The following is a 24,925-nucleotide window of genomic DNA, read 5'->3' as shown; positions in this document are numbered from 1 at the left end:
CAACCCTGGTTTAATGAAGAATGCAGGGGGCATGCCAGGAGCAGCACCAGGCATATCTAAAAATGAGATGGTGAAGCTATAACAAAGGAATGCTTGCATGCCAAACAGCATAAGCAGCAAGTTATGGACAGAGCTAAGCGACCCCACAACCAACGGATGAGATCTACGCTGTGCAGTCTGCAGTCCTGCCATGTCCAGTCATGAATGGTGGTGGACAATTTAATATCTCACTGGAGGAGGAGGTTCCACAATTGGCCCCATCCTCAATGATTGGGGCCCAGCACATCAGTGCAAAAGATAAGGCTAAAGCATTTGCTACAAACTTCAGCCAGAAGTGCCCAGTGGATGATCCATCTCGGCCTTCTCTGGAGGTCCCTAGCATCAGGTGCAGGAGGTTTAGGGGGGATGCGAGGTAAAACTTTTTTACCCAGAGGATGGGAACGGCCTGGAATGCACTGCCTGGGAGGGTGGTGGAGGCGGGGTGCCTCACATCCATTAAAAAGTACCCAGATGAGCACTTGGCACGTCATAACATTCAAGGCTATGGGCCAAGTGCTGGTAAATGGGATTAAGTAGGTAGTTCAGGTGTTTCTCACGTGTTGGTGTACACCCGATAGTGCACTGTGATTCTGTGAACATAGATGCCAGCCTTCAGCCAATTCGATTCTCCACATGATATCAAGAAACGACTGAAGGCACTGGATAGTGCAAAGGCTATAGGCCTTAACAATATTCTGGCAATAGTACTGAAGACTTGTGCTCCAGAACTTGCTGCGCCCTAAGTTCCAGTACAGTACAGCTACAACACTGGCATCTACCCAGCAATGTTGAAAATTGCCCAGGTATGTCCTGTGCACAAAAAGCAGGACAAATCCAACTTGGGCAGTTATCGCCCCATCAGTCTACTCTCGATCATCAGTAAAATAATGGAAGGGCTCATCAGCAGTGTTATCAAGCAGCACTTGCTTAGCAATAACCTGCTCACTGATGCCGAGTTTGGGTTCCGCCAGGATCACTAAGCTCCTAACCTCATTACAGTTTTGGTTCAAACATGGACAGAACAACTGAACTCTCGAGGTGAGGTGAGAGTGACTGCCCTTGACATCAAGGCCGCATTTGGCTGAATGTGGCATCGAGGAACCCAGGCAAAACTGGAGTTAACGGGAATTGGGGAAAACTCTCCACTGGTTGGAGACATACCTGGCAAAAAGGAAGATGGTTGTTGAAGGTCAGTCATCTCAGCTCCAGGACATCACTGCAGGAATTCCTCAGGCCCTAGGCCCAATCATCTTCAGCTGCTTCATCAATGAGCTTCATTCCATTATAAGGTCAGAAGTGAGGATGTTCGCTGATGATTGCACAATGTTAAACACCATTCACGATTCCTCAAATACTGAAGCAATCTATGTCCAAATGCAGCAAGGCCTGGACAATATCCAGGCTTGGGCTGACAAGTGGCAAGTAAGATTCGCGCCACACAAGTGCCAGATAATAACCATCTCCAACAAGAGAGAATCAATCCATCGCTCCCTGGTGTTCAATGGCATTACCATCACTGAATCCCCCACTATCAACATCCTGGGGTTACCATTGTCCATAAACTGAATTGGACTAGCCGTATAAATACAGTGGCTACAAGAGCAGATCAGAGGCTAGGAATCCAGCGATTAGTAACTCACACCCTGGCCTGGCCCCCCCGCCCCATGCCTGTCCACCATCCACAAGGCACAAGTCAGAAGCATGATGGAATACCCCCAACTTGCCTGGATGAGTGCAGTTCCCACAACACTCAAGAAGCTTGACACCATCCAAGACAAAGCAGCCCGCTTGATTGGCACCACATCCGCAAACATTCACTCCCTCCACCACCGATGCACAGTTGCGGCAGTGTGTACCATCTACAAGATGCATTCTTCGACAGCACCTTCCAAACCCATGACCGCTACCATCTAGAAGGACAAGGGCAGCAGATAGATGGGAACACCACCACTTTGAAGTTCCCTTCCAAGTCACTCATCATCCCAACTTGGAAATATATCGCCATTCCTTCACTATTGCTGGGTCAAAATCATGCAACTCCTACCCTAAGAGCACTGTGGGTGTACATATACCACATGGACAGCAGTGGTTCAAGAAGGCAGTTCACCACCATCTTCTCAAGGGCAATTAAGGATGGACAATTAAAATGCTGGCCTAGCCAGCAATGCCCATGTCCCGTGAAAGAATTTTCTTTTTAAATTGCTGCTGGTATGAAGATAAGTAGGAAATCAAGCTGTGAGGAGGATACAAAAAATCAGCAAAGGGATATCGAAACATTAAGTGAGTCGACAAAAATTTGACAGGTGGAGTATAACGTGGGAAAACATGAGGTTGTCCACTTTAGCAGGAAGAATAGTAAAGCAGAATTTTATGTAAACGGAGAGAGATTGCAGAATGCTGCAGTAGAGAGGGACCTGGGTGTCCTTATACATGAATCAAAACAAAGAGCATGCAGGTACAGCAAATAATTAGGAAGGCAAATTAGGAGTGTTAGCCTTTATTACAAGAGAGATGTGGTAAAGGAGTAGGAAAGTCTTGCTACGGCAGTACAGGGCATTGGTGAGAGCACACCTACAATACTGTGTACCATTTTGGCCACCTTACTTAAGGAAGGACATAGTTTCATTGGAAACAGTTTGGTGTAAGTTCACTAGGCTGATTTGTGGGATATAGGATTTGCCTTTTGAGGAAAGGTTGAGCTGCTTAGGCCTATACTCATTGGAATTAAAAAGAATAAGAAGTGTTCTTATTGAAACATAAGATTCTGAGGGGGATTGAAAGGGTAGATGCTGAGAGGACATTTCTCCTCTTGGGGGAATCTGAAACTAGGGGTCAAAGTTTCAGAATAAGGGATCTCCCATTTAAGACAGTGTTGAGGAGGAATTTCATTCCTCAGAAGGTCGTTAGTCTTTGGAATTGCCTTCACCAGCAAGCAGTGGAGGCTCGGTCATAGAATATTTTCAAGGCTGAGTTAGGCAGATTTTTGACTGACAAGGTAGTCAAAGGTTATAGGGGGCAGACAGGAAAGTGAAGTTAAGGCCAGAATTAGATTAGCCGTGATTTTATTGAATGACGGAGCAGGCTCGTGTGACCAAACGGTCTATTCCTCCTATTTCTTATGTTATGTGAATACGTGGTGAGTGATAAGTGCAAGTACCTGAGGATGCTTTTATCATCAAAGTGGTGAGAGTAGAGAGGCTCCAGGAAATGGAATGGGTATGGATAAGGGAATTTAAATAGAGGGAGGGAATTAAGGTGAATTCTCATGAGATTGAAATAGCTGAGGATGAGTTGCTCAGTTGCAGAGGCTAAGGGTTTTGTTTTGGTGAGGTTGGAGTGGCAGGGAGATAGAGAAAGAAGATTTTAAAGGAGAGGGAAACAAGGTGAGGTGCTCCAAGGAGGAGAAGGTGCCAGAGGAATAAGATGAGAAACTAAGTTATGGTGACTTGGTGATAAGGGCCACTTGTCGCTATTTTAGTTTGGGCAGGTGATGAAAAGTATAGCTAGGTGAGGAGAATCATTGTACAATACTAGATCTAGAATACAGCAGGTTCTCACTTAAAGTTGGGGTTGTGTTCCTGAAAATCACAACTTCATGTGAAACAACTTTGAGTGACTCATTGATTCCCCTGGGAACCTATATTAAAGCTTGAGTTAGGTTCCTTCAGACATTTCTCGACCAGAAAAACAATGTACAATGTTCCTGTGCAGCACTGTGCATTCCTTGCAGAAATATCTTGCAAAATAAAACATTACTAAATATAAAAGAAATACAATATGCAATACAATTAAATTCTTTATAAAATCTAGAGTACTCACCTCGGTACAATACTTTTCAGTTGACCAAGCTCCATCTCGTGGCAGAAGTTGGTCAGTGCAGGTAGCAGCTGAAGTCCTAGGATTACCTGCACCAACCAACTTCTGCCACTATATGGAGCCTAGGACTTCGGTGCAAGTTCAGAAGCGAAGCCAGCAGGGGAGGCAGAAGTCAGGAGCCACTGAAGAACAGACCCTGACGACTAAGGTAAGAGCAGAGGCCGGCAGGCAAGGGTGGGAGACGTCAAGGGCAGGAGCAGGAGGAAGAGAGACTGATGGCTAGGGTGGAAGCATTGTGGGAAAAGTTATAAGACCATAAGACATAGGAGCAGAAATTAGGCCCTTCGGCCCATCGAGTCTGCTCCGCCATTCAATCATGGCTGATAAGTTTCTCAACCCCCATTCTCCCGCCTTCTCCCCGTAACCTTTGATCCCCTTACCAATCAAGAACCTATCTATCTCGGTCTTAACTACACTCAATGACCTGGCCTCCACAGCCTTCTGTGGCAATGAATTCCATAGATTCACCACTCTCTGGCTAAAGAAGTTTCTCCTCATCTCTCGTCTAAAAGGTCTTCCCTTTACTTTGAGGCTGTGCCCTCGGGTCCTAGTCTCTCCTACTAATGGAAACAATTTCCCTACATCCATTCTATCCAGGCCTTTCACTATTCTGTAACTTTCAATCAGATCCCCCTTTGTGAGCATTCAGGCCACTGAAGAGAATATCTGTGGCAAACAACGTTAAAGTGAAACTGACAATGTTAAACAGATATATTGACACTACTTTATTAACAACGTTAAGCGGGGCCTTACTGTAGCCTGTTCCTAGCTGATTTCTTGGTATACTGCCTACAAAACTGCCTTGAATGTATTTCGTTAACCAGTCCTCCACACTTTTACCGAAAATTTGGGTTACATAGGCATTTCAGAGATTAAAGGCGACCTTTCTAGGTGGCATAGTGAAACAAAGATGATGTCTGAGACCATGTGGTTTGATGGTCACTTGGTGGATAGTGTAGCATCAGGTTTGAGCATCCACAAACTAGTGACCCAGGTTGTCTAGGGCGAGGGGAATGAATGCAAGGTTGGCATGCCAGTGGAGGTTGTCCATTGGAATCAGTGGGCCAAGGAGTGGATAGTTGACACTGAACCATCCAAGGTTGATCCCTCAAGCTCAATGGAGATGCATAGTGCCCTTGGGCGTTGACCTTGCACTTCAGCAGATCTAGTAGACCAGCAAAGAAGCATTCCAAGTGAACCCTGAGCACTGAAAATAATGGTGTATAGTATAGTCAAGTGGAGTGTAGAAAATGTAGGGGAGAGGCAAAATGGGAATTAGAAAAGTTAAGGGGATGTGAAGAAAACTTAGAACATGAAAAATCATACATTTTGGGTGTGCAAAACAAGTAAAAGTATAGTTAAAGGGATTTTGTTCAATTAAACAGAAGGGGAAGTCTCATTAAGATACAGCTGAGGGTCTACATGAGTACATTTCCTCTGTTTTCACAAAATAATGGGTTAGTAGGAATAAAAGGGCACCAGGAAAAGTACAATTGAATTTGATGACTAGAAGAGCTGCTAGATTTTATGAATGGAGGATAAAGGAAAGAGATATTTAAGCTTGATTAGCTCTGAACATGCCGTACTTCAGGAAAGATGTGAAGGCATTGGTAGAGATTTAGCAAGATGATAACTGGGATAAAGGGTTTGCTTATGAGGCGAGACTAGAGAATTTGGGCACTTTTCACTAGGTTAAGAGATCTGATGGGTCTTTAAAATTATGAATGATTTTAATGTAAATGGGGAGAAAAGCTATCTCCAATGGTTAGAGTATATAATTAAAGGGCAGATGTTTAAGATTATCACCAAAACAACAAAATGAAACTTTAAGAAACGTTTTCATGCCCTACCAGAAACTGCACTAAAGCAGCTAGCAAGTTTTAAAAAGTGAAGTAGATAAATATTTGAAAAAGAAAGCAAAAGGCTGGAGAATGGGACCAAGAGTAGGCCTTTGAGTGCTAGCACAGGCGAGGTGGCCGAATGGCACCTTTTGTGCTTTAAAATTTTGATAAGGTGGAATGCTACTATTAAATTCTTTTTTGTGTGACCCTATTACATAGTATGCCACATTAATTACAGGGCCAATACATTGCTTTTACTTATTAATACAAACTTATTTTATACAATGAAGTAATTTTGAAATGCAACCACTATTGTAATGTAGGGAATATGGCAGATAATTTGCACGCAGCAAATTCTACAAACAGCAATGTGACAATGATGCTCCAACAGTGCATCAGTCCCTCAAAATTCAATCTCTACACAACCTCTCGATCCCTCAACTACCTCAGTCCACCAAACAACTTCTGTAAGTATTTTGTCCCTGATATGCTTTGGCTCCATGCCCTCAAAATCTTGAATTTAAATTTTAAATCCTAATCTTTAAAATTTCTCCTTAGCCTTGCCTTACCCTATCTCTGCAACCTATATGAAATTTTATATCCCTCCCCCTCCAACATTCTGTTCCTCAGACTCGACCTCTTGTGCACACACCATCTGTACCTACACTGGCACCACCAATGGCAGTAAAACTTTCAGTTGCTTGGATCATACTCTCTGAAATTTCCTCTCTACCTCTTCACCCCCTTTGGAAAACCCTCTCAAAATTTCTTTCATTGACCAAGTTTTTGTACGCTCCCCATCTCCCCTTTTCTGGGCTTACATGTTTTTTCCATATTCTTTTTGCTATGCCTTCCATATGTACATATGCCTTTCACATTTGAACTTCTTTAAAATTAAATGTACCACATAAATGGAAGTTTTTGCTGGATTGTTGTAGGATGCCCTTTCACTATATTGATCTCATCCTATTTGCGGTAGGGGGCTGTCTGGAGAAGATGCTTAGTGAAAATCTTACCTCAAGGGAGGAAATTTAAGGGTTAGATAAATCCTTATTACTCTTACTTACCCTCTAGTGGCTGCAAAGCAACATTAGTCAAGTACTGTTAATAGATTATTTATCTGTTCTTTTATATTTTTTCCATAAGAAACCTTTTTCTAAAACAATTTTTGAAAGGTGTAAATAGAGGTTTAAGAATTGACAAAAGATGGCATGGGTGTGCTCCAACAAGATGTAACATGACACTTTAAGTTGTGATTCCCAAATGATAAATTCCAAATAGAAATATAGTTTGTAGACACTTTCTTTATGTATCTTATTCAGTCAGCGAAAGTTGCAGCTATTCAATGTTTCTGGTGATGAGAAACTATTCTATTCTATCTACAATGCTTGTATCAGGCATCCTTTGGGGTTGATTATACTAGATTGTGGCTAATTCTGTGTTTATAGATATGTGGCCTCCAGAAACTCATTTGAGAGGCCTTAGATTCATTTTGTGTAGCACCCATGCATTTGCCCATGAGGTGGCATTAACCCATTAGTTTGGACAGAATCCACTTCCAGAATCTGATATGTAAGCTTGCTATTGTGTTCCGTATCTTTATTCACGTACTCAGGCAAGTGGAATTGTTGAGCTGTGAATGGGTGTGTGCTCTGAAACATTTAATATGTCCTGAATGAGGAAGCTGTCTTGGGAAACTAGTAAGTATGGGAAGAATGTGGACTTATCGATGAGTGAGTGTGGCCTTGAGTAAGTTACCACATGATTATTGTGAGCTTAATAAAAGAAAACACTTTTAAAAAATATTGCAGGAATTGATTATCTGAAGTTCAAGTGGTTGGAAGCGATTTGTAATTTTCAAATTTGCATCAACTTGAATATCTTTTAAGGCCCTGAAACAAATATTATCTGTGTTGGCTAACTAATTTGGTTGAAATTAGTTAAAAGTTAGCTCACAAAACATATTAGGCCTGAACTTCTGCGGAGGGGCAATCAGAGTTGGATTGCCTCTTCACTCCTAGTTTCCTACCTCGAAATCCAGGAGATACTTTCTCGCCCAACCGTCTGACTCAGACCGGGGAGAACTGTGTAGGGCAGCACGCTTCTGAAGCCATCAGCTGTGGGCTGGAGGTAAGGGCCATAAAGCAGTTAAATTTAAAGACCCAGCCACTTTCAAAACAGGGGGGAAGGAGATTTGTAAGGTAAATGAATAGGCTTTGGGGAGTCAGGGAATGCCAGATGTTCATTGTTGGGAAGGGGTTTGGTTGGGTGTGGTCGGGTGGCCATTGGCGGGCAGGGGTTGAGGTTGGTCAGTTGGGGGCAGGGGTTGAGGTTGGTCAGTGGGGGTGTTTGGGTGAACACTGTGAAGGTGGGAGGTGGAGGGGTTGGTTGGTTGGTCAGTGGGGGTCGGTTGGGTGGGTGTCAGGCCTTTTGGGGGCGTTTGGATGGTCAGTCGAGTGGTTGGTGGTTGAGTGGTCAGTGGGAGATGAGGTGCTCGGGGGATCCCGTGGGGGGTGTCAGGGGCATGGAGGTAGTCCTGTGGAGAGTCAGCACTATAGTTACCCTGGAGTTAGAAGTGGTTTTAATTCTTCCAACTTTTCCTGGGCAACTATTACTGTAAGAGTCAGAACCATCCGAAATTTGCAATTTAAATCGTACTTTTGGATGGTTCCGATTGCAGGACAATTGCCCAACCGATGTTTTAACTTCCCAAGCAATCCATTCCTGGGGACTTCCCAGTAGGGAGGTGGCCAGGTTGTTCCCCAGAACATCTTTGGTGTACCTCCCCAATTACGACTCCCAGAAGCTCGGAAGTTACGAGCCATTTTGTAATGTTTTGCCAACAAAGTCGTGGCTCTCTGAAGGTTAAGAGGGAATATTTTTCAACAGAGTGAGCAAATTAATTCTTTGCATGAGCTACTTGTCTCTTAAATGTTTGTTCTTGTTTTCATAAAGCTTCAAAATTCAAATTTTACTTGATTTTTTGCACGCCTTCTTTCAGAAGAGAAACTAAGTGATTGAGACATGAATATTTTTATTATTGATTGTACTTAGCTGGTTTTATTTCCCCAAAAATCTACATTTTTTGGATCTATTTGTTATTACATTTCCCCAGTTATTTGTAAGTCCACCATATTGGATTTTTAGGCTAGCTAGAGTCGCTTCCATGATGTCTTCAGGCTTGGATGCTCACTGAACTTTCTGGTCTTGAATGTAACAACTTGCTGACTGGGTAAATAGATTATCTTGCCTGAGTGATTCTCTCATGGGTTCAGAGAGTAGAAGTGGCTAATTTTTATGAAGCTAGGAAAAACTATTAAATTGCAAATAGACTAAAAATAACTGAAGGGGAGAAGCTATTTCATCTACTTTTCTTTTCCTTTTAACTTTGCAATAATTATTGCTGAATATTTTGCATCCTTTATTCCAATTTGATTGCCAGTGAATTTCAAAAGCTGTGTTTTGATTAAAAATGTTTACCTTGATGACTATTGATAATGCTCCATATTAAAAGGGTCAAATGTCAAGTGTTCTTACCTAGCTCTTAAAATTTCTTCTTTAAATTCCTGGCTAAATTATTAGTATTGCTACTAAATTACTAACATTTATTATGGAATGCTACCATTGTCCAAACTCTTACTCAAGTGCAATTATTTAGCATGGGGCACTCACTTGTTACACCAACTAAGAATATCTGCCGCACAACGCATGTGGGTTACAACAGTATTATTCTGAAATCAGTCTAATGGTGCAATGAACTAATATTCTGGTTTAAAATATAAATAAAAATATCAAAATGTGCCAATGAATGCAGTTTTGCAATTTTTCTCCGATTAAGTGTTAAGACCTAAGCCATTGTCTTGGCTCTCATATGGGTATAGTGGTGTAGTAGTTATTTTACTGGACAAAGGCCTGGATTATCAATCCAGATGTGATTTCAAGTCCCACCTTGGCAGTTTCAGAATAATTTAGTTTTAAAAAAGCTGGAATTCTGTCAGCTTGCTTTAGAAATCAAACTGGTTCACTTATGTCCTTTAGGGAGGGAAACCTGCCACCCTTACATAATCTGCCTCTATATGACTCCAGTCTTACACCAATATGATTGATTCTTAGCTGCCCTCTAAAGCGACAGTTGTTCAAGGGCAACTCAAGATGAGCAATAGATGTTTTGCCAGTGATGCCCACATCTCAAGAATAAATGAAGAAAGGAAAAACGCCATTATATAAAACTGGCTGTCTGCCTCGCAAACCTTTTGTATTCCACTACAATGACCTCACGTGAGACTAGTACCATGTAATATAGCATTTTGTAAATTTAATTATTTGGTAATCTTCCTGTATTAATATAAGAGACTGGCTTCACTACACACTCATGCCATTCACAGAATCGCAGAATGATTGCATTACCAAAGGAGGCTATTTGGCCCATCATTTCTGTGCTGGCTCTTCGAAGGAGCAATTTAGCTAGTGCCACTTTCCAGCCTTCGTCCATAGCCCTGCACGTTCATTCGTTTCAGATAATAATCCAATTCCCTCTCAAATGATTGATTGAACCATATTCTCAGGCAGTGCATTCCAGATCCCAACCACTTGCTGCGTGAAAAAGTTTTCCCTCATGTCTTCATTCCTTCTTTTGCCATTTACCTTAAATATGTGCCATCTTGTTCTCGAATAGCTTCCCCCCCCCCCCCCATCTACTCTGTCCAGACCCCTCATGATTTTGTAAATCTCTATCAAATCTCCTTTCAGCCTTCTCCAAAACAGTCCCATCCTCTCCATTCTATCTATGGAACCATTTTTGTGAATCCTTTCTGCACACTCTCTAAAGCTTTCACACCTTTCCTAAAGTGTGGCACCTCAGACAAGATGCAATACTCCAGTTGAGGTCAAACCAGTGTTATATACAAGTTTAACATAACCTCCTTACTTTTGTACCCTGTGCCCCTATTAATAAAGCCTAGGATGCTGTATGCTTTATTAACCACACTGTTAAGCTGTCCTGCCACCTTCAGTGGCTTATGCACATAAGGTACCTCTGCTCCTGTACCCCCTTTAAAATTATACCCTTCATTTTATATTGTCTCTCAGCATTCTTCCGACCAAAATGCATCACTTCACACTTCTCTGCATTAAATTTACTCTGCCATTTTTCTGCCCATTCCACCAACCTGTCTATGTACTTTTGAAGCTCTACACCATCCTCCTCACCATTTATGATGCTTCCAAGTTTTGTATCATCTGCATATTTTGAAATTGTGCCCTATATACCAAGGCCTAGTTATTAATACGTATCAGGAACAGCAAAGGTCCTAACACTGATCATATATAATTCATATGGTGACTAACTGTAATATTGTGGATGAGATGTATATTATAATCAAACATGCAATTATTTATAATTTTTGGCACATATTCATTGCCAAAATTTAAGATTATGCTGCATTTGGTTTACCTATTACCCTGAGAATTCCAACCTTAGCAATTCTCATTTATTAAGCTGTAAAGATAATCTCTAAACTATGCAGAATTTTGAAAGGATGGGGATGTCGGTGTGTGTGGTTCAGGTTATATTAATTGTTTGTGAATGCAGTTTATTGGGGAGGGAGATTGAGAATATATTAAAATATTTGTTTTAAAAGTTGTGGAGAAAGAAATTTGATATGTGCTGGAGGTGAGGGCACCTCTAAAATCTGTAGAAATATATTGCTCTCAATTTTCTTAAAAGCTTTTTGATATACTAATGACCTCAATTAACCTCAAGTGAAATGAGAACTTCTCCCACAAATTGTTACTGGATGTTGGTGTTTTTTTTTTAATTTTTACTTCGATATATATGGCAGTATATGTACCTAATGGTGTCTTGGAATTTACCATACACTCTCAACATTTCATTTAACAGTTCTGTAAAGTAAGTATTGCACTGCATGAACTATGTTTTTTTTATCCTTTTCCTTTCTTTCTTCCAGGATTTAAGGCTATCTAAATCCAAATAATATTAAGGACAGAAATAGGAAATATTTTTAATCCCTGGTAATGTTTTGGCAGTCAAATCTACAGAGCAAAGCCAAATTGAAAATACCAAGTCAGAAAGGCCTCGGATCAAAGATTAATTCTGTCTGTATATCTGAGTAGATTTGTTTTTAAATTATGACTGTGATATTTTTGGTACAAATCTACCCATAATTTCTCCATAGACTAGTGCAATCAGTGGGCCATTTCCAGAGCAAGCAGACTGAAAGGTAAGAATATAATGCACATCTTACCCCTTCCCAGTCTCTATGGGTTTGTGAAGCCCAGATTGTACTTCTATAAGAATTCCTGTCTCTTGCGACTGTATAAATCCTAGCTAAAATGAATTCTACTAACTTGAGAATTTTCAAATCTGTTTATGTAGGGTACAGATACATTCTTAAAATAATTCAACATTTCTAAGCCAATAAGGAACACATTTTAAAAGTATTATGTAGTATTTTTATGTTTTTCAAAGATTATAATTATTACCTGCAGAGTTGAATTAGAAATAGCAAAATACTTGCCATTCTATAACATCATATACTACTGCAGTTGACAAGTTAGCACGTTGAATTCACTTGTATTTGTGGTGCAGTCATTATTTCATTGTTTCTGTTTGCAAAATTAGATTGCCTGTAGTTATTGCTATATGGTTTGTGCCCATTCTGTAAATGCCATCTGACAGATGACAGCTTCTTAGAAATAATTTGAACAGACTTGTGAAATATAATAGCATCTATTTGCCCATGACTCAGGAATACTTTAGGATGTTGCTAATATTTGCAGTATGACTGTATATTTAGGTTAGGAATGCAAACTGTTTTCAAACCATTTCAAAAGAAATTCTCGCCAAACATATTTGCTTTACCCTCATTGTGATAGAAAGCTAGAAAACTCTGAGCTGGAAGTAAAAAAGAATTGAGTTATAATGCAGTTGTTGTGGCACCCTTAATATTCTTTAACTGTTACTTCATAACTCTGCGTATGAATAAAGGTAGGTTCAGTATTTTTACAGCACTTTTTAAACTTTGACTTCTTTATATTTTAATTTGTTAATAATAATAAGTGGACCACTGCAAGATTCCCTCAGAGGAAAAAAAAAAATCACTGTGTTTTGCAATGGAATCAAACAGACAAAGAATGTCCCTATTTTGATTCCTGGTTTGCACTGAGTAAGCTGATAAATCATTATAGCTATGGAATGTTGCGCTTTACCTCAGCCTCCATGGCTTAGGAAGGTGAATTGTACTTCTCTTCAGGGTTAGTGCATTGGAAAATCAAGTGATGCTATACCATCATATAACCCGCAAAAGTCCAACTGTGTTCATATCTCTAGTGGCAACTTGGACAAAATAGAACTGGAGAGAAGAAAAACACTCTTCACTGGTCCTAATTATATGATGGCTTACTCCTGCTTTTATTCTTTGTGTTCTCATGTTTGTATTTATACACTAAGATGAGTGTATATGAGATGAGACATTCCTTCAAGTCTGAAGAGAAAGCTTGACATTGGAATTTCAAGTTCATGGCACAAGCTCCAGTGACACAGATCCATTTAGAATCACAGACTGATACAGCACGCAAGGAAGCCTCATGGTTCTTCGTAATAGTGCCGGCCGTTTGTTGGAGCTACCCAACTAGTCCCACTGCCTTACTCCTTCCTGGCCTAGCATTTTTTTTCCATTAAGTTTATATCCAGTTCCATGTTGAAAGTGGCAATTGAATCAGTTTCTACTATCCTTTTAGGCAGCGCATTCCAGATCAAAAATTGTATTATAAAGAGAGGTTTCCTCGTGTCACCTCTAGTTATTTTGCCAATCACCTTAAATTTGTGTCCTCTGGCTACCAAACCTACTGCCACAAGAAAGCACCCTTACCAAAATCTCCTTTTAACTTTATCTGTTCTAAGGAGAACAACCCCAGTTTTCCCACATAATTGAAGTTCTTCATAGAATGGGACCATTTTAGTACTTCTTTTCTGCATTGTGTCTAAGCCTTGACATTCCTCTAAAGTGTGGTGCCCAGAATTGAACACACTACTCCAGCTGAGGGCTAACCTGGGTTTTATAAAAGTTTAGCATATGTTTCTTGCTTTTGATTATTGTTCGAACTACTGAGACTTGTACAAGAATGGCCCCAGTTGAATGCTCTTGGCTTACTTTGTTCCCTTCTTCCAGATATAGGGTAGATCAGGTGGTATTTTCTATCATCGTATTAAAAATTCCATCTCAAAATTTCCATCTCAACATCCTTAGACGCTAAGGGTGCTAAAATGTGCTTTTCCTTGCTATTTGTTTTCCCATGTGGCATTCCCTCTGTGTGTCATTAACCCTTTTATTTTGTTACATTTTCAGTCACTAAGATGCTTCATAATCTAAAACCAAGCAAAAAACAGCCAGGTTGAAGTTGACAGTTGGCTGGAATTTCATGATATTAACGAGGGATTTGAGTGTTTTCCTTATGTTCTGTGTATGTTTTTTCTTTCATGGAATGGAATTTCAAGATTTTGACCCAGCAACAGTGAAGAAATGGTGATATAGTTCTAGGAGAGGATGGTGTGTGGCTTGGTAGGGAACTTGCAGGTGGTGGTACTCCCATGCGCCTGACCTTGTCCTTCTAGGTGGTAAAGGTCGCAGGTTTGGAAGGTGATGTCGAAGGAGCCTTGGCAAGTTGCTGCAGTACATCTTGTATATGGTACACACTTCTGCCACTGTGTGTCGATAGTGGAGGGAGTGAATGATTAAGGTAATGGCTGGGGTGCCAATCAAGTGGGTTGCTTTGTCCTGGATGGTGTCAAGCTGCTTGAGTGTTGTTGGAAGCGCCCTCATCCAGACAAGTGGAAAGTATTCCACAGTCCTGACTTGTGCTTTGTGGATGATGGACAGACTTTTTGGAGCCAGGTGATGGTGAGTTCCTTGCGACAGAATTCCCAGCTCTTGCTCTTGTACCTGTTCTTTAGCCACTGTATTTATTTGGCGAGTCCAGTTCAGTTTCTGGTCAATGGGAACCCGAGGATGCTGATGGTAGGGGATTCAGCAAGGATAATGCTGGTAAATGTCAAGGGGATACAATCATTGCCTGGCACAAGTTTTGTTAGTTTTTATTTGAATTAGGAACAGCAGGGTCCAAATACCTCCTGTGGTACCTGCTTTCATTCTGACAATCTAACAATTATTCTTGTTACTTGCCACTTATCAGCCCAAGCCTGAATGCTGTCCAGATCTTGTTGCATATGGACACAAACTGCTTCAGACCTGAAGAGTCACAAATGGTACTAAACACTGTGCACTCATCAACGAGCATCCCCACTGCTGACCTTATGATGGAGGGAAGGCAGTGATGAAGGTGGTTGGGCCTTGGACATAACCTGAGGAACTCCTGCAGCAAAGTCCTGGGGATGAGATGAGTGGCCTCCAGCAACCACATCATCATCTTTTATGCTAGGCATGAATCCAATCAGTGGAGAGTTTTCCCTTGATTCCCATTGACTTCAATTTTGTCAGGCCTTTTTGGTGCCAGACTCAGTCAAAAGTTGCTTTGATGTCAAGGGTAGACTCTCTCACCTCACCCCTGGAATTCAGCTCTCTTGTCCATGTTTGGACCAAGGCAGTAATGAGTTCAGGAGCCCAGTGGCCCTAACGGAACACAAACTGAGTGTCAGTGAGCAGGTTATTGCTGTGCAACTGCCACTTGATGGCACTGCCAATGAAACCTTCCAACACTTGGCTGATGATAGAGAGTAGACTGATGGGGCAATAATTAGCCGGATTGGATTTGTTCCTGTTTTTTGTGAACAGGACAGGCCATCGCTGAATTTTCCATATTGCCAGGTAGATGCCAGTGTTGTAGCTCTACTGAAACAGTTTGGTTAGGGCCACGACTACTCCTGCAGCTGAAGTTTTCAGTACACTTGCTGGGACATTGTCAAGGCCCATAGTCTTTGCTATATCCAGTGCCTTCAGCCATTTCATATAATTTGGATTGAATCAAATTGGTTGAAGACTGGCATCTTTGAAGAGGTGGACAAGATGCATCATTTCCTTGGCACTTCTGGCTGAAGATGGTTGCAAATGCTTCAGCCTTGCTTTTTGCACTTGTGTTGGACCACCCCATCATGGGAGATGGGGATTTTTGTTGAGTCTCCTTCTCCGGTTAGTTGTTTAATCGTCCACCACCATTCTCATCTGAATGTGGCAGGACTGCAAAGCTTTGATCTAATCCATTGGTTGTGATTTTGCTTAGCTCTGTCTATTGCATGCTACTTACTCTGTTTGGCATGCACGTTGTCCTCTGTTGTAGCTTCACCAGACTGGCACCTCATTTTTAGCTATGCCTGATGTTGCTACTCACATGCACTCCTGCAGTCCTCATTGAACTAGGGTTAATCCCTTGGCTTTTGATGGTAATGGTACAGTGAGAGATATGCCAGACCATGAGGTTATAGATTATGGTTGAATACAATTTTGCTGCTGCTGATGGCCCACAGCACCTCACGGATGCTCAGTTTTGAGCTGCTAGATCTGTTCTGAATCTATTCTGTTTAGCACGGTGATCGTGGATGGTGCCTTCAGTCTGAAGACGGAAGTTTGTTTCCACAAGGACTGTGCTGTGGTCACTTCACCAAATACCATTATTGACGATGCACTGTCAATGAAACCTGGGACAGGTAGATTGGTGAGGATGAGGTCAAGTATATTTTTCTCTTGTTGGTTTACTCGCCACCTTCTGCAGGCCCAGTCTGGCAGATACGTCCTTCAGGATGAGGCCAGCTTAGTCAGTAATGGTGTGATTGAGGCACACTTGGTGATGGGCATTTAAGTCCCCTACCCAGAGTACATTCTGTGCCCTTGCTATCCTCAGTGCTTCTTCCAAGTGGTGTTCAACATGGCGGAGTACTGATTCATCAGCTGAGGGAGGTAGATGGTAATCAGCAGGAGGTTGTTTCCTTGCCCATGTTTGATCTGATGCCATGGGCCTTCATGAGGTCCAGAGTCAATCTTGGGGACTTGCAAGGCAACCCCCTTCTGAATGTATAGCAGTGTGCTGAAATATGTGCTGGATCTGACAGGATGTATCCAGGGATGGTGACGGAGATGTCTGGGACATTGGTTGTAACGTATAATTCAGTGAGGATGACTATTTCAGGCTGTTTCTTGACTAGTCTGTGGGACAGTTCTCCCAATTTTGGCACAAGTCCCCAGATGTTAGTAAGGAGGACTTTGCAGGACCAACTGGAATGTAATAATTATTAAAACAACTCAAAAATCTTGTCTACTGAAATAATGCAAGTTGTGACTGATGAAATGAGTGGCTGTACCCACCTAATGTGGCAATCAATCACTGCTCAGATATCTTTTGAGAAAAAGCATTGTTAGATTTGACACACATGTCATTTGAGAAAAAAGCATTAAGTTGTATTTTGTCTTCTAAAAGTAGTACTTAGTAAATTGCATAATTCTAAGTCATGGTGGATCATGGCATTATCAGCATTTTTGCTACTTCTGCTTACAAAACTTGCGAAGTTATTTATTGCACCAGCAATAAATGTGTAAAGTAAATTTCCGCTCATTGATTTAACATGTTGATTTTCTGGATACCATGGAAACAAAATCCGCATGACCCACCTACTTATTTCCCCCTCAGCTCAATTATAGATGATATATGTAATGTATCATAGATGTAGGGTGTTTCAATTCAAATTGGCAGCATAATGAAAGCTTTTACAATTTTGGATTTCTACTCATCAGTGAATTTAACAATCAGCTAGGCCACAGTATTTAATATGCTTTTATCTTCACTTTGCAGATCCCTATTTTGAATATTGGTCTTGATGCTGTAACATTTACCAGTGAAGCTTAGCATGTTTTAAAATAATTGATTCTTGCTCTCCCCCCGCCCCCCCATCATCACAAGGATATTGCCTGCTTTCATGTGTATCTGATCTCTCCTCTACCACCCTTGGTGCCTGTCTAATATCAGGACCATCAAGCTGAGGATGAGCAAGACCAAAGTCATCCTTTCAGCCTGAGCAGAAGCTATGTGTTGTTGCTTCTGGTCCAATCTGCTTTCCCCGATGCTTACTCAAAGCAAGAGGGTATATAACCTCTGTTCTCCTTGACCCTAAGTTTTATTCCAAACTCCACAAACAATCCATCAAACAAAACATTGCCTTCTCCATCTCTTCCTATCTACTATAACTGCTTAATGAAACCTGCATGTCTGTCACCTCTTGGCTCACGTTTTCCATGCTCGTCCTTATGGTACTCCCAAGCTCCACCTTACATTTTAAAAAGTCAGTCCATTTAGACTTTTCTGCTCATGACCTACGCTCAACTGTTACACTGATCCTTGTTGACCTCAAATCTCTCAACACATTGGTTCCAGTATCTTTGTCCATGACTTCAAATCCTTTAATTCCTTGTTTGTCTGCTCCTGTTTTTACCATCTCCTGCACTGCAATGACCCTGCTTATATCTTGCGCCCTTTCAGTTACTGTGTTTTCCCCCTCCCTGTATGCAGAGCCTATAGTAAATGTGCCTCCTGGAGTTACTTAAATCTGTTTAATCTTGCCAAATTTGTCCCCACCTTCAAAAGCCTGCACAAAATCCAAATCTGCATCCATACTTCAGGTATACTCTAACAAACCCTGTTTCTGCCCAGAACTGATGTCCACTTGTGAAGAGCCTTGTTACATTTTACTACATGAAAGACACTACATAAGTGCAAGCTGCAGTAGTATTGCAATTGGGGCACTACAAAGAGGCTACTACAAACCTGCCCAGGTTAGGATGAGAAATGTCAGGCAACAGTGCTATTGCTGATCTGTACCCAGCTGGACCTATTTAAACTACGGGTTGGGGATAGAATTGGATGTGGTTAATGCTTCTCATAATCAAATAGCCTTGTGGCTCCAACTGTCAAATGCACAAATGATTAATGTTCATTTGAGTGAGGTACCAGAGGAAATGGTGCTTTCAAGGGGGACATAGAAGAAAATAACAACAGGACAACAGACTAGTTTAAATAAGAAGGTAGAGCAGTCAGTTTGAAGTAAGGATGTGAACACACAATTCATTTTTTTAAAGAAGAAATTTGGGACAAACTACCCTTGAATGAAAAATTATTGCCTCTGAGAAATAACTACCAAGATTTTTAAAAATGTTTTATAGTTGCACTATGAATTGTATCATTTATTTTAGACTGACCTGACTCATTGCAATTGCTGCATTCAACATTGCACATGCAGCTGGTTATTTTGTTTATGCTTCTACTTAAAATTATACCAATTTTCTATAAAGAACAATATCATGAACTAACACTCGAGTGCAATAAGCTGCATGCTTTGTGGTCTACTACTGTTATCTCTGTGGAAGAGGGTGAAGAGATTATTCAGTTTAGTTTGGCAATTCAGTTCTGTTAAACTCAACAATTTTTGTTCTGCCTCTGTCCTCTTTCTACCCCCCACCCCCATTTATGCCAATATAGAAATATGGCATTTCATGAGTGACACTTCAAGCAAACCATTTAAAGCACAATGTCTAAAGCACATTTTTGTATTTGACTCACATTGCCCATAATCCAGTTGCCCATTGAGTTGATTATTGATACTGATTCTGATTCCAGACTCTAATTGCTGGAAATGTAAAAACAGCTTGTTAGTGAGACAAGTGAGACTTGAGTTGACAACTTTAGGTTTGGTTTAGCATAATTCAGTTTATCATACCTGGCAAAAAAATGTTACCCAAGAGAAGTGAAAAATGTATGTATTCATCACTATAATTATATATCCAAACATGTGCTTTTTCAGGGAGATAAAAAAGTTTAATATTTATGTACCACATTAAGCCAGTGAGAATTGTGTTCTGTAATGCAGCTGCTTCAAGTGAGAACTCCTAGACAGTGTTTGGTTATTTGGAGATGACATTCACATTACTGTAGCCTACAAACTTCTCATTTTAGTGAGTTGTTGTTACCGGTCTTCTGTAACTGAATTCATGTCAAAACCCTAATATGTCTGAAATATAATTGACTCCATTCAAAATTTAGACTTGTAGCAGATTGAAATGAGTTTTTAATATTTTGGGTTTTTTATTTGTTTTACTTAAAATCTTTCTATTGAAGTTTATTTTGTTTCCCTGTTCTGTTTTCTAGGACTAGGAAAGATAGTTTGGAAAGTGAAAGTTCTACTGCTATTGTTCCTCATGAATTGATCCGCACCAGGCAGCTGGAGAGTGTACATCTTAAATTCAACCAGGAATCTGGAACCCTTATTCCACTGTCACTGAGGTGAACAGCTATTAAGTTTTATGAAAAAACTGAAATCCAGAAAGTGTCACCGAATCTTATTTGAGCTAATGATGAGCAGGATCAAAGGAAATTCTGAAATAAACACAATTAGTAAAATGCAAAACTATAGCAATGAAGTGTGATAGAATGTTAGTTCTCAATTTCATCCATTCTGAGGTGCAAACAAGATATTTCCCCACAGGCCAGGAAAATTAGAGGACCAGTCACTCTAATAGCTATTTCTAGGGTAACTAGACGAAAATTTTCCAATCTATTATCTCAACTCAGGCAAGGTATGTTGCATAGGGACAGTACATCAACATAAAAGGGAAACTTAATTTACAAGGCATAGGTGGAAAAAAAATCAAGCTCGAGCACTGGAAGTGCACAACAGGTCATCATCTGAAAGATTAATGTTTCAGCTATGTGATCCTTTCTAATTAGTCTTAGCACTTACTGTTTTATTATGGATTGGAAGATTTGTTGGTGTGACTGCTACTCTTTTACAGAATATTAATAGTGGTGTAAAACTATTTTTAAAAAAGCACATTAATACAATTGGCTGATAATCACTGGATGACCATTTTAACTTGTTTTTCTATCACTTGGAGAGGAGAGAGAGAGACAGTGTAGATAGTAATTAGGCATATTAGCAAAGAGGTAAGCTTGATTTTTCATTCAGATTTCATTTTGAAATGCAAGAATTATAAGAATTGAAATCATGTGCATTAATATAGTAAGAACCCTTTGTTATGTGATTAATTTCTCCCCTATTTTAACAGAAGTATTAACCGTTTGAAATAACGTTTGTCTGGCATTTTGTGGCACAATCTTGCTTCATTGGATTTTAATGGGATTTGCATAATACTTGTCTACAAGACATAATTCCACAGAATCCATGAAGGTTCTGCTCTTCTGGGTTTCCGTTGACCCAAGTCATTGCTGTACTCTGCTTTTTTTCCCAAAATTAAGTTAGAATTTTAATAGCTGCGTATGCTCAGTAATATCATAATCAGCCTTAAGGTTGAATTTTATCTTATCTGGAACAAAAATGTAATTCCTGTTTATTTAAAAAATAAAATAAAATTTGATCCAGAGAGGTTCAAACAAATTGCTTGAACCCTTAGACTGTAGACATGTTTAGGTTAACTATTTTGTAGCTTCTCAGCTCACTGTACTGTGATGCTGAAACTACTAGTATCATATAATAATAAAGCTACTCAAACATCAAATACCTTTCTTACTGTAATACAATACTAAAAAATGCAAAAAGTTTTATTTAAAATTAAACATTTTATCTATGTTTGCCTGACATCCGGTTCTTTCTCCTGTTCTTTTTAATTTTTAATTTTACTTTTCTCTACCTAATATAGTTCTCCAACTACAGGAAGCAAAATGTTCAATCATTTTACTCCCTGGTTTACTTCTAACTCCCACTCATCTCTTGGAGAAAGAAACAGTCTTTCTTTTTAAAAGGATTTTTATTGGATGAAGGTTGGCCTTTTGTAAAGGTCAAACAAGGAGGTCTGCCAATCTGTGCATTTGCCATTGGCTGCCAAGACCTGACAGCTCATCCACAGCTCTCAAAGAATTAAATGTAGAGACCTGTTTTACAATCTGGAGGAAAACAGGTCAGCGTGTTTGAGTGAATGCTCAGCAATTGTTTGAACTTAAGGAACTTACCTATTTGAAAATAAGGTAATGTTGTAAGAAATATGCTTGTTCTTTTAGAGGTAGATTGTTACACGGAAGGCACTTTACTTACAAAAGCATCACAGGAGATACGGCAATCACATTTGTTTCAACTGGAGTTGAAGGAGCATTTGCTACAGAAGAACACCCATATGCAGCTCATGGCCCATGGTTACAGGTGAGTATCTGCTTTTACTACCAGTACTGTATGGGCAAATGATGCAAGTAGCGCTAAAGAGATAAATTTATTTCTCTTTGAATAGGTAACAACCATCAACAGTATTCTTAATAGCATTTACTCAAGCAAATTAGCAAGGAATATTCAAGTTAAGATTCTTAAAATCTAAAAATCCACATCAAACGTTTTCTGGAATGATTTATTGTGTTTTCTTCTGAAGGAACATTCTAAAGTCAGACCTTGTACCTCTGTTCTCCTCACACCAAATACTGTAGTGACTTTTTATTGTGCAACTCAGTTCAAGCTGCTCGATTTAAGCAAGTGATGTATTTTAACAAACAAAGCAATGTTTAATTACAAAAAAGGTCTTCACAAATCTTATCTCCACAATCCTAACCTTCTGACCTATCAGGCAGCACCTATGGTACAACAACAAATTATGAATGTTGTGAGGAAATCTATATTTTTGGATTTTGTCTGTGTTTTCAGTGTGTAGACCAAGGATTACAACTCCCATCATGTCCGGGGCTCCGGCGCAAGTGCAGTGTGCGGCAGGGGGACATAAGAAATAGGAGCAGGTGTAGACCACACGGTCCATCGAGCCTGCTCCACCATTCAATATGATCATCATGATCTTGGGCTTCAACTTCCTTTTCCTGCCCATTCCCCAGATCATTTAATTCCCTGAGGGACCAAATGTCTGTCTATCCCAGCCTTAAATGTATTCAATGATGGAGCATCCACAACCCTCTGGGATCAAGGACTCCAAAGATTCACATCCCTCTGAGAAAAAATTTCTCCTCATCTCAGTCCTAAATGATTGGCCCCTTATCCTGAGACTGTGCCGCCATGTTCTAGATTCCACAAATTTAATCCCTGGTGAGCCAGGCATGCTCAGTTCTTGGTTCCCTTTGACCACTTCTCAGAGATGCTGTGAAAAAACCTGACCACTGGACCTGGGGGAGACAGGGCGAAAGATTGTTCAGGTGACCGGGGTTTTGGCATAATAAAACTAGCCCATGAATAAAGGTTGGGGTGAGCAGTGGCAGTTGATAGCTCCATGCTGCTGGGGAGCTGGGGCCTCAGAGAAGCCCAGGAGCAGTCGTTGCTCAGTAAAGATAGGAGCTGGGGCACAGAAAGCTCGTGGGGAGCAATTGTCAACTCTGTGAAGCTGAAGTGGTTGCTTTGTGAAGGTGGAAGTTGGTGCAAAGAAAAGCCTGTGATCAGTCATTGGTAGTGGTGCAGCTGGGGAGCAGGAACTGTATCTGAGTATAGACTCTGTTGTGTAGCCCAGCACACATTGTCCGACAGAATGATTGAGTGGCTGGGAGGTGAGCCATCATTGGGGCAGTCTGAGCTGAAGTCCGGTTGCCTGACAACTCGTTGCAGGCAGATGAAGCAAGAGAGCTTCCAGGCAGAGTTGTAGCTGCTGGTGAAATCAGAGGCTATATCCTCAAAGGAGAGGAGCTAAAATCCTTCGTGAAGAAGTCAGAGTTTAAAGGATTTTTGTGACTCACAATGATGACTGACACCTGGGTGGGTTGCTGAGAAAATTTATGGGATCTGCTTGGTTGTGTCTGCCATTTAAAGTGCAGTGTGTGGTGTGTTCTACCACAGTTTTACTGTTAATTCGTATTTACATCATGTTAGTTCTGGGTGTTCGAGTATAAGATAGATAGATTGACTGTTTGCTTTGTGGACTCTTGGATGGTTAAAATTCTTCTGTTTTTGTTTACAACCTTGGAATCTTGTTACTTTATTCTCTTAGTAAACAGCTGGGATTTTAAATTTCGCCTACTTTACAAAAAAAAGCTACTGGTCCCTAACCGGTTCATAACAAAGTATTTGTAGAAACTTGTTCATTTCCATTATTACAAAAAAATGTTACATGTTACTTGATCCTAAGCAACACTTATCATGAGAAATTGCAGTATGGAAGGAGGTCATCGCACCTGTGCCAATGCTAATAATCTGCTTCAATGCGCTTTCTCTCTATTTTATGTTCCTACTTTTCAAATTAAAACCATTTCCCTTTTGAATTAATGTCTGTCTCATTTGATATTCAAGTCAAACAATATGATTTTTTTTCTAACCTCCCCTTTAATATTCTAGTGTTTGTTATAAGTCTATGCTAAGTTGGCAACTCCCAATTTATTGGCTCAAAAATATTTTATGATGTTAAAAGTTTCCATTTAGATCTGGTTTAACCTTCTCTATTCAGAAAAAAAGCCCTTTTTTTAACAAAAGCAAAACACTGCTAGAGATCTGAAATAAAACAGAAAATGCTCAAAATACTCAGCAGGTCAGACAGCATTTGTGGAGAGAAACAGAATTAATGCTTCAGGTCGATGAAGACCCTTCATTAGAATATCTTTTTTTAACTATTAGTTGTCATTCTAATGAATCTTCATTTTGCAGTTTAACCAATGTCTTCAATCTCTTAATTATGTTATACCTTTCCTTCTTGAAAACTGTAATGCTAAACTTGAACTAAAAAATGTATCCTTGTTTGCTTTATTCTTCCAGTACTTTCCTTTTTCAGCCATTTTATCCCATGTTCTTTAGAACTGCTTATAGAAATCTTATAGCTTTGTGATCAGTGTGAAAGTAGCACTGTCACATCTTAGTTGATGGTATCGGTTGAAATTCTTGTACTAGCTTGAGCACATAATCTAGGCTGACACTTTAGTGCATAACTGAAATACTGCTATATTATTACAAGTGTCATCTTTGAGGTGACATATTAAACTGAGACCCCATCTGCCTACTTGGGGTGGAAATAAGTGGCAATTCCCGAAGACCAAAAGGTCTACCATGATGTGTTTGTCATTCCTCCTTCAACTATCACAATCAAAAACAAGTTATCTAGTGACTTGTTTGTTTGCTAGAAGTGGATCCTTGCTGTGCACAAAATATACTACTCTTTGCCTACGCAACATTGATTGCATTTCAAAAGCAATTCATTGCTTGTAATGTAGCTTGGGATATCCTTAGGATGTAA

The 24,925-nt window shown here is 40.2% G+C and overlaps 1 protein-coding gene across 2 annotated transcripts in view; it reads left to right on the top strand.

Moving 5' to 3' along the window:
- Positions 1–24,925, top strand: part of sufu (suppressor of fused homolog (Drosophila)) — a 176,607-nt gene that overhangs the window by 130,652 nt on the left and 21,030 nt on the right. For both annotated transcript variants that reach the window (XM_041210162.1, XM_041210161.1), the window contains 3 exons: positions 11,951–11,995; positions 19,920–20,054; positions 21,786–21,924. In XM_041210162.1, the coding sequence (XP_041066096.1) occupies positions 11,951–11,995; positions 19,920–20,054; positions 21,786–21,924 (319 nt within the window). The remainder of the gene's footprint in view (positions 1–11,950; positions 11,996–19,919; positions 20,055–21,785; positions 21,925–24,925) is intronic.

The sequence above is a fragment of the Carcharodon carcharias genome, chromosome 17 (genome assembly GCF_017639515.1).
Source record: "Carcharodon carcharias isolate sCarCar2 chromosome 17, sCarCar2.pri, whole genome shotgun sequence".
In the NCBI taxonomy this organism is placed as follows: Eukaryota; Metazoa; Chordata; class Chondrichthyes; order Lamniformes; family Lamnidae; genus Carcharodon; species Carcharodon carcharias.
The sequence above is the reverse complement of the archived record's forward strand: the minus strand, read 5'-3'. Positions and strand labels throughout refer to the sequence as shown.